Source organism: Petromyzon marinus, chromosome 27 (genome assembly GCF_048934315.1).
Source record: "Petromyzon marinus isolate PM22_M1 ecotype Great Lakes invasive population chromosome 27, UKy_Petmar_22M1.pri1.0, whole genome shotgun sequence".
Lineage (NCBI taxonomy): Eukaryota > Metazoa > Chordata > Hyperoartia > Petromyzontiformes > Petromyzontidae > Petromyzon > Petromyzon marinus.
Window position 1 is genome coordinate 3,819,216 of NC_133693.1, and position 14,853 is coordinate 3,834,068.

At 50.7% G+C, this 14,853-nt stretch overlaps 1 protein-coding gene across 6 annotated transcripts in view; it reads right to left on the reverse strand.

Annotated features, from left to right (window-relative positions):
* Positions 1 to 14,853, reverse strand: part of LOC116946620 (KH domain-containing, RNA-binding, signal transduction-associated protein 2-like) — a 68,706-nt gene that overhangs the window by 16,742 nt on the left and 37,111 nt on the right. For 4 of the 6 annotated variants that reach the window (XR_004403585.2, XR_012945447.1, XR_004403584.2 and 1 more), the window contains exons 6-11: positions 11,422 to 11,600; positions 10,629 to 10,830; positions 7,009 to 7,091; positions 4,502 to 4,560; positions 3,179 to 3,367; positions 34 to 94 (exon numbers count right to left, since the gene is read on the reverse strand). Coding sequence is in view for 1 of the 6 variants with exons in the window: in XM_032961702.2 (XP_032817593.2) it covers positions 3,270 to 3,367; positions 4,502 to 4,560; positions 7,009 to 7,091; positions 10,629 to 10,830; positions 11,422 to 11,600 (621 nt within the window). In the remaining 5 variants the exon portion in view is untranslated. Of the gene's footprint in view, positions 1 to 33; positions 95 to 2,280; positions 3,368 to 4,501; positions 4,561 to 7,008; positions 7,092 to 10,628; positions 10,831 to 11,421; positions 11,601 to 14,853 lie in introns of those variants that run through there. The other 2 variants (XR_004403586.2, XM_032961702.2) reach the window with 2 other exon arrangements.

Consider the following 14,853-nt stretch of genomic DNA (forward strand, 5'->3'; position numbering starts at 1 on the left):
CAAGCTGCAAAATTCCGGATCGCGATCACTCACCAGTCGAGCGGCTGACAGGGCGAGCGCGTGCCCCTGGGGTTGGCGGCGGCCCGCGGGTCACCTGCGGAGAGACACAGGTAGGCCTTCCGTTAGGTCGGGCTGGTGTTGTCGGAGAGAGAAGATGCATGCGGGAGATGTCCCTCGTTGTTTAGAAATTAAAGGGCTTTGATTTTTTGTAAAATGTAATTTGAACAAAATAAGTGTATAAATAATTCGCGGCTGAGGTGCACGCAAATATATATATAAAATCGCCAGCGAAACGTCGCTACGTAGTCGAACTTTAAATGTTGTGGGTTTATTCTCCAACACACCGGTGTGCTGAAGTAGTAACTTATTGGCACGTTTTGTTCACGTGACAAACCTTACTCATTGGCCGTGTCGGGTGGTGGCGGGTTTAACGACACATTTTATATTTACGTGATCTAACCCAACGAAAAAAGTTTATCATGAAAAAATATATGATGCACGCAAAGGTCACGGCATGAGATGGGGAAGGTGTTCCAGCTAATAATAATTCCAAAAATAATTTACTTTAAATTTTGGGGTATTTGATTAAGTATATGTCACATCTGTAACCTAATTTGTAGCCTTTGTTATGCTGGATGATGCGCAGGGCACGTGGAGTGGCATTGTAAATGGAAGTCGTGTGTACACTGTGAAACGTGATGAAGGGGATGCGGAGTTAGTAACGCGTTATGATTCTGGCTTTATTACAAATGTTGGGTCGGCAGTTTATAGTCGGATCATTTGCTCAAATTTATTTTAAGTGCGATCGTTTTAGGTGAGGGAGCAACAAGAGTTTAAGAACAATGAGTTTGGTCATTTAACGATCCGTGGTGATAGTCACGTTACGTTTAAAACAGCATTTATCATTTTAATGTTTTATTATAAAGCCATATTACAAGCAATATTTTTTGTACGGTCGGAAAATAAAATTTGTTGTAGGTTAGGGTTTACACTATTTATTCACAAATGTCTTTTGTGTGTAGCTGCATAGTCGTCACATCAGCCCACACAGGGCACCGCTCGAATGCTAAATGAATTATTTGTACGATTTACAGTACGGTTTTACGTTAAATATCTTATATTTTTCTTGTTTTGTCCATTAATTTACGCGTGACTTGTTGTCATTTCCCCCCCCCCCAAATTTAGCCTGGTTGATTGTACGTTAGGCGTCACATCACGTGAAGAAGCATTCATTCACAGCTCTCAGCAGAGTAGTCAGGACCCCTACGTATGCGAGAAGGGCCCACGGAAGTGGATACCACAGAGCTACCTCCGAGAAGGGCCCACGGAAGTGGATACCACAGAGCTACCTCCGAGAAGGGCCCACGGAAGTGGATACCACAGAGCTACCTCCGAGAAGGGTCCACGGAAGTGGATACCACAGAGCTACCTCCGAGAAGGGCCCACGGAAGTGGATACCACAGAGCTACCTCCGAGAAGGGTCCATGGAAGTGGATACCACAGAGCTACCTCCGAGAAGGGTCCATGGAAGTGGATACCACAGAGCTACCTCCGACATCCCTTCCAAGTGACTCCTGGGTTCACACCAAGCAGGGGGCAAGCCACTTGCCACTCACTCCGACACATGACAGCGAGGTTTGTCGCACGACATTCGAACCGATGCTTTAATTCCCACGGCTGGAATTTCGCCAAATTAAGTGACAAGGGTAATGTTTGGAGTGAGTGGAGTTTTACGATTACCTGGAGGGGAAAGGGGTCGTGGCCGTGGATTAACTGCAGAATTACCTCGAGCCGTTTTTTTTTGCCAGGGCCTTAAAAACGACGACTGATTGTCCTTCACAGCTGTCGGCCGTACACGCGAAGCCGCTGTGTGCGAGCTTGGCTCGTTAGCACTAGCCAATAGAGACCCATCGTCTCGCTGCTAAAAATCATACACAGAACACATTCGCAAAAGGAGGAAGCACTTCGCACAAGAGCCGTTAAGTATATTTTAAATATATGTTACTCTAAACCTGGTTATTTTTTTGGTGGAGTTAGTCGGGTTGGATTTTTTTTTCACATGTATGTTATTTTTTTTATAACAATTCCGAACGGTATAAAACATATTTGTTGTTGTCATGCTATAATGTACATATGGATAGAGAAAGCACGTGGAATTTAAATTATGAACTTAGGCACATTTATAATGGCTTTTTTTGTTTGTTTGCGATTTAAAATAATTCTAGATTTTTTTTAACCAAAATTTTAGTCCGTTTAAAATAAGCAGGTTTACAGTAAAAGCCATGTGATCGGGTCACAGTTTATTCAGTTTTAAAAGTTAATCAACATTTAAACAGGGAAGGGAAAAATAAAACTGTTTTTTATCATATATAACATTAACACATTACACTTAATGAAACATTTTAAATAAATATAAAATATTTGTGTTTTGATTTATGGTTAAATTCATTTATGAGCTTTTACACTGTTTTACAGAGTTCAAGGGGTCTTTATTTTTTTTCCATCAGATTTACACAAAGATTATTGCCATTTACATTGTTTTTCTCTCCTTTTTTTTACGAAGTCACACTCGGGTTAAATCATTTAAGGCTTCAGGAAGCCTTCCCAAAGCAGGTCAGCTTGGTCGATTAGTATGATGCAGTGTTACACGGTTTATTTTATGAGATTTATACAAAAAAAATCACTTTAGCATGATTTTTTGAAACATCTTAACATTGAACTTGGTACAGAGAGAGAGAGAGAGACTTAATTTAATGCTTTCCATTGGTAAGTTAATACATTTTTATTATTACTATAAATAAAAAACAGGAGATGAATATGCACATTAAGTAAATCAAATTTACATGATTGTTTTTATTTTACAAAGCAAGTGAAACTGCAGTTCTTATAATAATTAAAAAATAATTTAAACCTACTTTTCATATTACAACTTCAAATGCAAACACAACTCAACCGACGGTCCGTATCACGTAAAAGTAGTGTTATCTCCCCCCCCCCCTCCTCCCCGGTTGGGGATCGTTAATCAATTACCTGTACCGCCAAAATGAGCACGTGGCAACGGCTAGCCACGTCACCGAGCACCGAAGCATATCGATCCACCGCTCGTTCGCAAATCTGTTTATGATCGCCGAGATTCGAGGAAATTAAGATTGCGGCGTCGAACACAAAGAGATTAAACCTGTGAAGGATTTCCTGTGGCCCCTTTACGTTTTTGCGATTTAGCGCTGCGGTCAGCGGCGGCGGCGGCGGCGAGGCACGCCGTGCCATCATCAGTAGCGGCTGTAGGGGTGCTCCCGGTAGGCCCCCTTAGGCGTCCGCACGGCCTGGGCCTTCATGCGGTTGCCCGTCTCGCTCCAGTCTTCCTCGTCTTTGAACAGAGACACGGGCACGCGATCGCAATTACGATGCGTGGATTCTCCGCGGCGTCGAAATGGCGCTCGCGGGCGCACGCAGAGAACCCGTGGACTTACACAGAGGTTCGTAGAAGCACATTGAGAGGCACACGCTTAAACAGAGATTCATCAACTCACGTAGAGTTCCATAGACGTATACAAAGATGTCTCTATATACACACATAGACATCTGTAGCTTTATCAGAAATTCATAGACTTCCAGAGAGACCTAGAGACTCGCATAGCAATTCAGTGACACATATTCATAGATAATAAAATACTCACAAGGATGCGCGTAGACTCACGTACAATCACAGTACAATTAAAATTTATTTACCGTCTTAGTTTGATCGCAACTCAAGACGCGGTGCAAAAACTGTGGGCAGATTTATTTCACGGAGAGAGAGGCAGTCAGTCGGAGGCAGAGGAGAAGCTCCTGAGCCTGAATTTGAACTGGTGGCAGGGAGTCGATAGCACGAACGGCTGAAGGGTTCCATCGCCGATTGCGTCAGTTTTGCTACTCGTGGCCTTACGTTCTCTCACCGAGTCAGGCTTCCAGGCGTAAATGGGTTTGAGTTTCACTGTGTAGGCCATGTTGGAGCAACGCAAGCTGGTGAATGGGTTTGAGCAGCCTCACTAAGCACCGTGCCACCCCACCACCTACCCCAAACGTCTGTGTGGAGCCACGCGCCACCGCATGGAGCAGGGGGCTCAATTGAGCCGCACTGGGTACAAAAATCATGCCAGACTCGGCAAACGGCTGTCTGCAAAACGCCTAGTAAATATGGAACGTTGGGTCGACACGTTTAACCAACGTTGGGCCAACGATGTCCACCACATGCCAACGTTGAGGCGACGTTGCACGATTACTGGCCGCGTAAAAAAACAAAAAAAACTCAACATTCGTGGGTCGTGGACCTGGATCGAAATAAATTGTCTGGTAAAAAAAGAAAATCTGCGTGCTCAAACTGAACGCATTACAACCCCGCTGCGGCCTCTCCTTGACGATTACCGTGGGGCCCATCGTACGCCCCCAGCCACCTGCGCGAGAGCCGACAGCAGCTACCCCCCCGGTGGGGACGCGTGGAGTGAGCTCATCGCGGACGTACCGTAAGTGTGGTAGGCCTCCTCCCTGGTGCACGTGTCGTACTCGTAGTAGTCCAGGGCGCTGGGAGAGAGCACAAGCGGTTTTACTATTGGAACTGCTTTTTGCGTCTAGTTTGTTGTCCTTACCCCGCACCTCCCAGTTGCCACGGTTGGCTACGTACGGCGCGAAAGAAGTTCAACATACGGTACGTTAACAGGCAACGCGCGTTCCTCTTGCTGTCTCAACCTTGCCGATCTCGTCAAGGAACGTAAACCATCACGACAACTCCGGGCATCGTCGCAGCAGCAGCAGCAGCGGCGGCTTTTGGATAACCGTCGAACAAAGATGGTCACCGCATCGCGTGCTTTCAGATACGCTTCTGCGGTCGTCTGGAATGCTCTTCCTTCCGATTTTAGGGAGCTATGCACTTCTAGATTAAAAACTCGTTTCACGAGAATGACATTTTGTGTTTAGTTTGTTGTCCCTCCGCCGCACCCCCAATTAGCACGGTTCTGCTACTTAAAGAAGAAGTTCAACACATTTTAAACATTTCTTTTTTTATTTTACCATGTAAGGCTCACTGAGCTGTACAGCTATTTTTCAGAAGCAACCTGGCTGTCACAGGTGACAGCTGAACGAAGTGGCTTGTCACCATGCGGACATTTATAGCGGCCAAATACTGTACTCGAAAGGCATGTTTCTGAATGTGGAGCGAAAAAACCGAAAGACCCGGAGAAAAATCCACACGGAATCAATGTAGGGCCATGCAGTTTGTCGGGGTCTCGAATGGGGTGGGGGGAGGGGGTGATTTCCCCTTTGCCCCCCCACGGAGCCCCACGGATTTTACCACTGCCGTGAAGCAAATTCTTTAAGCACGACGTGGCTAAGTCATGACCAGCGTGGGGAAGTATGATAAAAATAGACCTCATGACCAACACATGGGGGTTTAGGCCTTCATCCAGCGTAGTGACAAACAGGACGTCACAGGCAGGCAGCCGCCGCCCCACATCTCCACGGAGCGGTCTGTCAATGTAATCACTCGACCTGCGCCTGCAGTCGTATTGAAATCGTCGGTCAAGCGTAGCGGGAGAATTTGATCACCTGCAGCGGGCCGAACGCCATAAAACTCACCGAGAGGGGCTGGGGCCTACCACACCCCCTACCCCCCAACCCACTAGCAGCAGCAGCAGCAGGGGCTGCAACAACGCCCGGGTATCATGGGCCCGCTCGCGTGGGTTGTCGGCACTGGCCCTGGAGTGAGCAACGAGATGTGAACGTGGGGGTCTCCCCCCCCCACCCCCTCCGGCCACACCCCACCTTCCCCGTGTCCAGATCTCACCACGCCAGTATTCGTAGCCTGGACCATTGGCCGCCCAATCGCGCGGCCAATGAGACCTCGTGCAGTTGCACCGCCTGCACGCTGCACAAATGGCTCAATGGCAACACGTGCCAGTGGTTGTCCACCGCTCAGCCCTGGTGCTCACCGCAGGGTGCGTGATTAAAGTCCCGGGGATCTCGCATGCGCGGGGAGGGAGGGGAGGGTGGAGGGGATGAGGAGAGGGCAGGAAGGTGGGGAGGGAGGTAGGAGAGGGAGGGGAGGGTGGAGGGGATGAGGAGAGGGAAGAGGAGGAGGGTGGGGTGGGGAGGGGAGGGAGGCCTCTCTCTCGGGGGATGCTCTGCTACGTGACATTTTCCATTCCGTCCGTCGCGCCTCGCCTGCGCAAGCCGCATCCCAAACGCCCCCCCCCCCCCCGAGCGAGTCGCCGGCGAAGCGGAGGGGGGGGGGACAAACCCCTCACCCCCTCCACCCTGCCCCACGGGAGCTCACGGCGACACCGTGACACCGGGGGGGGGGGGGGGGGTGACCTCGGTCAAATGGTGACCGGGTGAAATTGTGCGTGAAAACAGCGAGGACGAGGCGGAGGGATGATGCGCGAGAGTAGCGGGGGTGCTGCCCTGTTTGGCGGGGGAGGGAGCTCTTAGCAGTCGTTCCTTTTGGAGGCCCCCCCCCCCTCCATTTCAGTTTGTAAAATTATATTGAGATAGCAGAAGAGACGTGGATGACAAGTGCAGATTACGCAGTGAGATGAGAGGAAAGGTGCGGGCAGGGTGTAGATACGAGAGAGATTAATTGTCTGTTTTGGTGGCGATTAGCGAGGGCTTTGACGGTTTGTGCCTTAAGGTTGTCGCGCGTGACGTTCAGTATGACGCCCGGCGTTTCGCGACACACGCTTCTTCAGGAACTGAAACGCCGGAGAGCTGTTAGGTCGTTATGTTTATCAGTAATTGACTGAGTTGATGAGTGATGCACCCCAATTTTTTTTTGTATTTCCTTAGGGCCCCTACGCTCTTGCTTGATTTGCTCGTGCCTACAGCCAGCCGTCTACAGCCAGCCGTCTACAGCCGCCAGTGTGCAAGGGCTCTGGCTGCCCAGCACTGCCGTGCTTCACTCCTCCTGCCCCAGCGCCCACCACCATAAATCTCTCGCTTGGCGTGCGGCGCAGACGCAGAACGAGCAAGCGCACGCACCTCTGGCTCCCGCTTGCGTAGTCGCTCTCGTATCCGTCGAACGCCGAGTCCTCGTAGGAAGCGTCGTAGCCATCGCTGTATGCCTGGGGAGCAACGTGTGACGGTAACAGATAAAGGCGCAGCCCTGCAATCGCCTGCTCACGCCACCCGCTGGCAGAAGAGGCGTCCGCTCGAAGGAACTCTCTCTCGAGAGAGCGTCCACCAAGAGGCTATTTGGCCTCCTCTTCCACACGACCAGCTAAATGTGGCGCGCCCAATCTACATTGCTGGGTAGATAGAGCCCGGGGGAAAATGAATGATTATCTACATTGGCAAGACGCTTGCCGTGCTTCAAGGAGACGGAGTTTAACTGCCGACCTCTGGATGGCAAGTCCAGTGGCGCTACTGGGACAGCTTCGATGTCTCCAACAAAAAAATCAAGCGATCAGTGAAACCGCAGGCGTGACATTTTACGTTTGATCGTCATCCGTTCGGCCTGGTTCTGCACGCATGCGAGATTAAAGGTTTTGATCATGAGTTGAGGTGATGCTTCATCCCAACACCAAAAGCCTTAATTCATCTATTACTCCACTGCCATTATACATTTGAGCAGGGGAAAAAAAAACTTAATGAGCATATGCAAAGTAGACATTCTGATAAGCCACAAATTAATTAAAACGGCGAGTGGATTCGTGGTTTTTACTTTAAAAAGTGGAGCCTTTTGGTTCGCTGCCTTTCAGCCACCGCGCTGAAACAGACTGATTACACAGGACCCTAATTAACGGATGCAAATTTTTGCGGAGACAAAAAACTAAATAGTTATTCTAAAACGACGCCCCGCGTGCCTCGAGCGAGAGAGAGGGAGGGAGAGCTGGTTGCGAACCCGCGTGGTGCTAACACCAGCCCTGTCCCCTGCGCAAACAGCAGCTCCGGAAAACTGCGCCGACGAAACAGCCAGTTTGGTAACGGCGCCACCGAAATCCACCCGGCGACACGCGGCGACGTGCGCACGCATCCATTGTTACATTTTCTCCATCTCTTTCGAGTGAACATGGATGATGGCTGCCGTGCTGTACCGGTCAACGCCATTCGTTGGTTGGCACAGAGAGGACGCCCGCTGAGGACATGAGTGTAAAAGAGCTTCACAGCTCATCGGGTTTCTCGAGGATAAATAAAGATTCTGATTCTGGAGTGACGGAATCGACTCGGGTGTGAGCGCTGCGTAGACACACCTCCTGCCATTTCCTGATACTTTATGGTTGCACATAAACTAAACCAATTTTTTTTTATTTTACCAGGTAAGGCCCACTGAGCTATATAGCTCTTTTTCAGAAGCGACCTGGCCACAAATGATAGCTCAACCAAGTGGCTTTTCACGTGAAAATTTAGAGCAGCCAAATACTCTAAATGTTGATTTCTAAATGTGGAGGGGAAAACCGGAGGACCCGAAGAAAAATCCGCACGACCACGGAGAGAGCGTGCAAACTCCAAATATACAACGGGCATCGGGGTCGGGATCGAACCCTGGGCCTCAAGTATACCAGGCGAGGTGGTTAACATCTCCTAGCCACCGTTGTCCTACGGGTGGAGATTGCCCTTCCGACAGCAGTGGACACGAGCGAGCGATTGCAGGGCTGCGCCTTTACCTCCGTATGCAAGCCGCGCGCGGAATTACAACGGTGAACAAACATCCGAGGTACAATCCCAAGGCTCTGGCCCTCGTTGAATGCGATTTTTTTTTTACGCGCGCGATCGCGTAAAAATGCTGTCTAAATAGACAGATGGCACACGGGGGCCGTGAATTAACGTGCCTCAATTAAGCGATCGGTAATTACCTTGTGATGAGTGCTAAACGTAGGAATATTAAGCCCGCCATTACGGGCTGCACGCGGCCCCCCACAAATGCCCACGTTTCATAGGTAAGGGTGGCGGGGGGGGTGTCACATCTCAACCAGCGCGTCTGTAAGGTACACACGTCACCTTTATGTTTGACCCGGTAAGAGCCCATGCAGACCAGGAGTGTCCTAATTGGCACGTGCCGGGTTTGTTGGCATGCCGGGTGGGCAAATCTTAGATTATTCAAAGCTGGCGCGTACACAAAAACAAAGTTACCCCCACCCCATTCTGTAGGCTGAGCCGACCTAGGGGAGGCCCAGGACCGGTTCGGATAACCGTCACTGGTGTTGGCAGCCGTGAGCGGGAATCAAACTCGGGTAGCCGGGAATTCAACGCGCAGCGCGCTAACCACTACACTACACACAAGACACATACACAGACACGCGATATATATAACCTTCTAACCGCTACACTACACACAAGACACACACACACACAAACGGACACAGACACTCGCACGCGATATCTATACCCACTAACCGCTACAATAACCGCTACACTGCACACAAGACGCTCGCGCGTGCTCTATACCCACAGAGTGGCCACCGCCCCGTTGACGTGAGCTCGCCACGCGCTCGAGAGCGTCCAATCATCCCAGACAGCGGAGGTGTCGCGAGGGCCCTCGTGCATGGCCGGAGGTCGGCATTTTGCGTAACCCCAGCCAGATGACCGCGTCCCATCCGGCGAAAAAGTATATCTAAATTACAAGTAATTTAGATATACTTTTTTACAAGTAATTTAGATATATATGTTCGTCATTTAATTAGGTTTGCAATTTGTAATTGGGCTATTTAAATTGTGCGCCATTAAGTGATCGGTCATTTGTACCCACATTATACGAGGCAGTGTTAATTGGTAACCCGTAGCTCGTTTATATTTTTCCTCCAGTAATTTGTAATTTGAATGCATTTTTGCCCATCTCTGGTGCGAGAATTCGGGGCTGCAGACTCGGAGACTCGGGGGCCCTTGACTCAGGGGTTTTGAGACTGACTTCATATTCCACTTGGGTGGTCAGTCACCTCCTTATATCTGTTTCAAATCGCTACCGGCATTGTTACTGTTCCCATAAACTTCACTCACAGATTCCACTCACTCACCCACTCACCACACCGCAGGTAATCTACTCACTGAACTACTCACTCACCACACCTCCGGATTAGCATGGATGGCGATGTATGGTGCAAAAGAAGTTCAACATATAATATACTCAGATTTTAAATGTTGTGGATCTGCTCTCGAACACAGCGTTGTGCTGTACGAGTAACGAATTGGCATGTTCTGTTTACGTGACAAACCTTACTAGTTGGCTGTGTTGGGTGGTGGCGGGGTTAACGACACATTTTTACATTTACGCAATCTAACCCCAACAAATGGTATTATAAAAGCAACATGCTGCAGGTCATAACAGCCCATGCACTCACTCACCACACTGCAGATCACAACAACAACCCACACACCCACCCACTGACTCACTCACTCACTCACCACGCTCTAGGTCGGAGTATTTTTTTTCTTTCTTCCATTGCCCTGCTCAACAGGGGTTCTGCGTAGGGGTCACAGGCTCAGAGTGGAACTCACATGTTCCGCATGTATATATGTATGTTGAACTTCCTTTGCACTGTGCGTAGCCACATGTGCTCGGAGGTGCATAGGGGTTAGGGGCTCGGAGTATAACTCACGTGTTCCACGTAGCGGTCACGGATCGAAGTTACGTATTCTACGTAGGGGTCAGGGGTCAAACTCACGTATTCCGCGTAGGGGTCCGGCACGTGTGCTGCGGCAGCTCTGGGCGGCAGCGGCGGGGGTGGCGGCACGCGGGGCGCAGGGCGGCCGTGGTGGGGAGGCCGGGCAATGCCAGGGCGAGGGGGCGGCACTGCCCCCCTCCCAGGTAGCGCCGCCCCCCTGGGCACCAGGGCAGCCCGCAGGCGAGGGGCATTGCCGAGACCCCTGGGGGTGGGGCAGGGGACGGTGACACCGGTGGTTCGTTTTCGCCTTGTTTATTTTTACACCGCCGTTGCTGAGCGCAAGCTCGAAGGCCCACAACGGCAAGCGGCCAGCAAACAAACAGCGCTGAAGACGCAGCTCAGAGTGAGCAGCAACAGCGGTAAGGGAGTCGAGTGACCAGTCACCGATCGAACGTTAAAGCGTCTCTTCTGTAGAAACTAGGATACGGATTTCAGCAAGTGCTTAAAATCCATTGCATCTGAAAGTACCTTACAAAATACGAATGAGGTGTACAGCGCAATATTATTATGATTAATATTATAATGAGCTGCTCAACTCTCGTCGAGGCTCGTCGACTCGGTTTCCCACGTCAGCAAGTTAACCGATGAAATTTACTCCAGTTGCCAAAAACTGACAGCCGCCCGGGCTACCCCGAGGCCCTTGGAACGGGGCTTAGGGCTCACACCCGGCCCAGCCATCCTGCATGCAAGTTGCCGCTGGGACGCAGCGGCTGGGACGCAGCGGCAGCGATCGACGGCAACGCGCGCTGGCGGCAGGGACGCTGGGCGAGGCGCGAAAGAGAGGCCCACCGACCTGGCCGCGGGCGGGAGGGCGGGTGGCACCGGGTGGACCCCCCGGGCGGGAGGGGGGGCGCAGCCCCCCTTGGGTGCGGCGCCTCCCCGAGCCCTCGGCGGCATGGCCGGGGATTCGGCCGAGCCGTTGAGGAACGTCAGCTCCCGCAGCTGCTCCAAGCGGATCTCGTCGTTGTAGTCCTGGGCGCGCGGGAATGGCAAATCGCGGGGTGGCAAACGGTGGGGGTGGGGAGGGGGGGGGGGGCGAGGAGGCCACGGCGTTAGGCGGCCATCTACGATGAGCGAAGGCGGTTGCCACGCTGCCACGCTGGTGCGTCCGCAGCGAATCGTCGTTCATCAAGCGTCGAGGGTTAGCCCCCCTCCCCATCCACAGCCGGTCTCCCCTTAGAATGTTGGTTACCTCTTCCCCACCTCCTCTTCCCACCCCCCCCCCCACCCAATATATACAGGGGGTGCTTCAAAAACAAAGTGAACACTTCTGAGAATTTGCAACAATACCACGAGAAATGTGCCGCCACCTCCGGACTCTGGAGACCGCCTGTCCAGGCAACGTGTTGACAACGATGGGGAACAAGTGGAGACTCATATTCTTAGCTCTTTCGGTAAAGTCACGTTAAATAATTTTTATTGTTATATATATATTTATTATTTTATTGTTTCCCTTTAATGTGACTTTACCGAAAGAGCTAAGAATATGAACTACTGCAGTCACGAAAGCTTTAAATCAAAATTTAAGTGGAGACTTTCACTTTTTTAAGCTATTAACATGACATCTGTTATCACTTTACAGCGTATTATCCGTTCTTTTGCCATTAAAAACGAGAGTCCCATTTTTAAGTGTTAACATTTTTTTGAAGCACCCTGTATGTAAGCTCTCACTACCCCACAGGCCGACGGAAGATCCCCACATGTTGGGACACCGAGCCTTCCATACTCCATCTCCGTGTGGTTCTGAAGCGCCGAACGTCCTGCCCCCCCCCCCCGGACCCCCCGATGTTTCTGTCCCCCTCCCCAGAAACCACCGGCATGTTGTACCCGGGGCTGCATGTTTGCCAGAATAAAAACGTTAAAAATAAATAGTCGAGGCTTAGGTCACGTGTTCCCCTTGTTCCACCGGCGGTCAAGGCAGACAACAGCGTCAGGAGCAGTAGCGGAGTGGATCTCCGCGATGTCTCCTTCGGGGTTTGTGGATCGGGGCATTTTGCGTCGTTATTAAAAGTTGCACGGTCTGTTCTGGATGACTCACAGTCGCACACTACTGGAGAGTTGTTTAATGTTCCATTTGTGCGTCAGGTATGCGGCGTCGACTGTCCACGGTTTGTGCAGTGGATGTGGTTTAGGGTGGACCGTGAGCTTCGTGGAAGATCAAACACAGGGATTCTTCTGCGTTCGGTCTTCCACGAGGTGTTCGTTTGCGAGCTCTTTTGAACTCCATTCAGCTCCATTCAGTTCGTAGCGTGATGTTAAATCAATGAATCGATGCATTGCTTCACCCGTTAGCGTGCGTGGCCTTCAGCGCGTCGGCAGCAGCGAACAAGGCAGCGCCGCCGTGAACAATCGCATTCAGGCACCCCAGGGCAGGGGGAGGAGGAAGCTTAAGCAGTTTTCTTAGCATTGATCTCAAGGGTCTTTTCAATGTAATTGTGCAACAGGCTTAAGTAATTACATTAAACGAGGCCATTGTGTTTCACGTGTACGCAACGCACGGGGCTGCTGCTCCTTGCTGCTGACAATGCCGCTGGGCGCCGTAGCTCGAGAAGCTCGCAGATCGATGGATCGGTCCACACCGCGACGGCGACGATGGCGATGTTGGCGACGACGATGAAGGCGCTGCACTGCACCGTTTTCACATTGTTTTTTTTGCGCTTTGCTCAAATTAATTTTTGACGGTGATTCTCAGACAACAGGACCATGGCGGGGTTCTTCAGGACCTGCTGGTGGTTCTTTGCAAAATGCACAGAGGGCTGTTTGCTTTTTACACCATAACGTGTGTTGTTTCCGACCTGCACTAATATTCCGTTGCAATTAAACTTTTGTCATCATGAACGCATCTGATTTTCTGCCCAGGACTGCTTAGTCATTCGTTAACTACAGCTGACTCAACGTAAGCACCACATGGAAGTGTTTCTAATCATTACAACCTATAACGCTTAGAACACTCACATATACAGAGACACACTTCATGAATATTATGACATCATATAATCAGCGCTCCGTCGATTACCCCAGGAAATCTTTTTACAAAGCACTCATTTAAAATGCGCAATAGCTTTTATGTTTACAGCTTTAATTATTGTCGTGAACGTAATTCGTAATAAGTAAATATAAATAAACGGATTCGATTAGCCACACAAGCGGCGGAGCAAAGGCTTCTCTACCTTCGGCCACATACAAACTATCAATCAGAGTCCAGAGAGAGAGAGAGAGACGAGCGAATATCAATTACCATTATGATGCCTGGCTTTGTCTGGATTTACGAAGGCTCCTGTAATTAGTACTGAGATTGGTCACGATCGCACCCCCTGGCCTCAAGTGGCACACACCGTCGCTTGGCGTTCAGCGTCGATTTATTTATTCGACCGGTTTAAGGCCCACTGAGCTATGTGGCTCTTTTTCGGCAGCGACCTGGCCACGAATGACAGCTTAACGAAGTGGCTTATCACGTGGGAAATTTATAGCGGCCAAATACTCTACACGCCATGATGTTGATCCTAAACGTGGAGGAAAAACCGGGGGAGCCGGAGAAAAATCCACGCGACCACCGGGAGAGACACGTGCAGACTCCAAATATACAACAGGCGTCAGGGTCGGGTTCGAATCCACGACCTCTTGCATACCAGACAAAGGAGTTAACATCTCGCAATGGCGAGATGGGCCGCATCACACTGCTGCCCGAACCCCAAGGTTCCGATTACACAAAGATCACCCGCGTAGCCTTCAACAAACCGTTGGGGCAGAGTGCCATTAGCGAGCGCCTATTAAGGCCAAAGAGGCAAATGAATGGGGCATTGTGGCCAGCACCACACCCGGCCGCCTTTGTCTCCCGAGTGGCGATGTTTACAAATTGTACCGGGGTACTTATTTGAGGCTAAGTCGACCTAGGGGAGGCTCAGGACCGGTTTAGATAATAGTCGCCGGTGTCGGTAGCCGTGAGCGGGTGTCGAACTCGGGTGACCCCGGTTGGTTGCTACCGCTACCCACGAACGCACTTGCACACGCGCACACACGCGCAGATACACACACACACACGCGCAGACACACACACACACGTGCACACACGGCCAGACACAGACACACACGTGCACACACGCGCAGACACACACAAACGTGCACACAAGCGGAACAACGAACACCCGCGGCGGAGGTGAGGGGGTTACACTGGAGCTGAAAAAAAAGACGGATTCTATGTTTAATGCAAGCTTCGCCCGCGGGG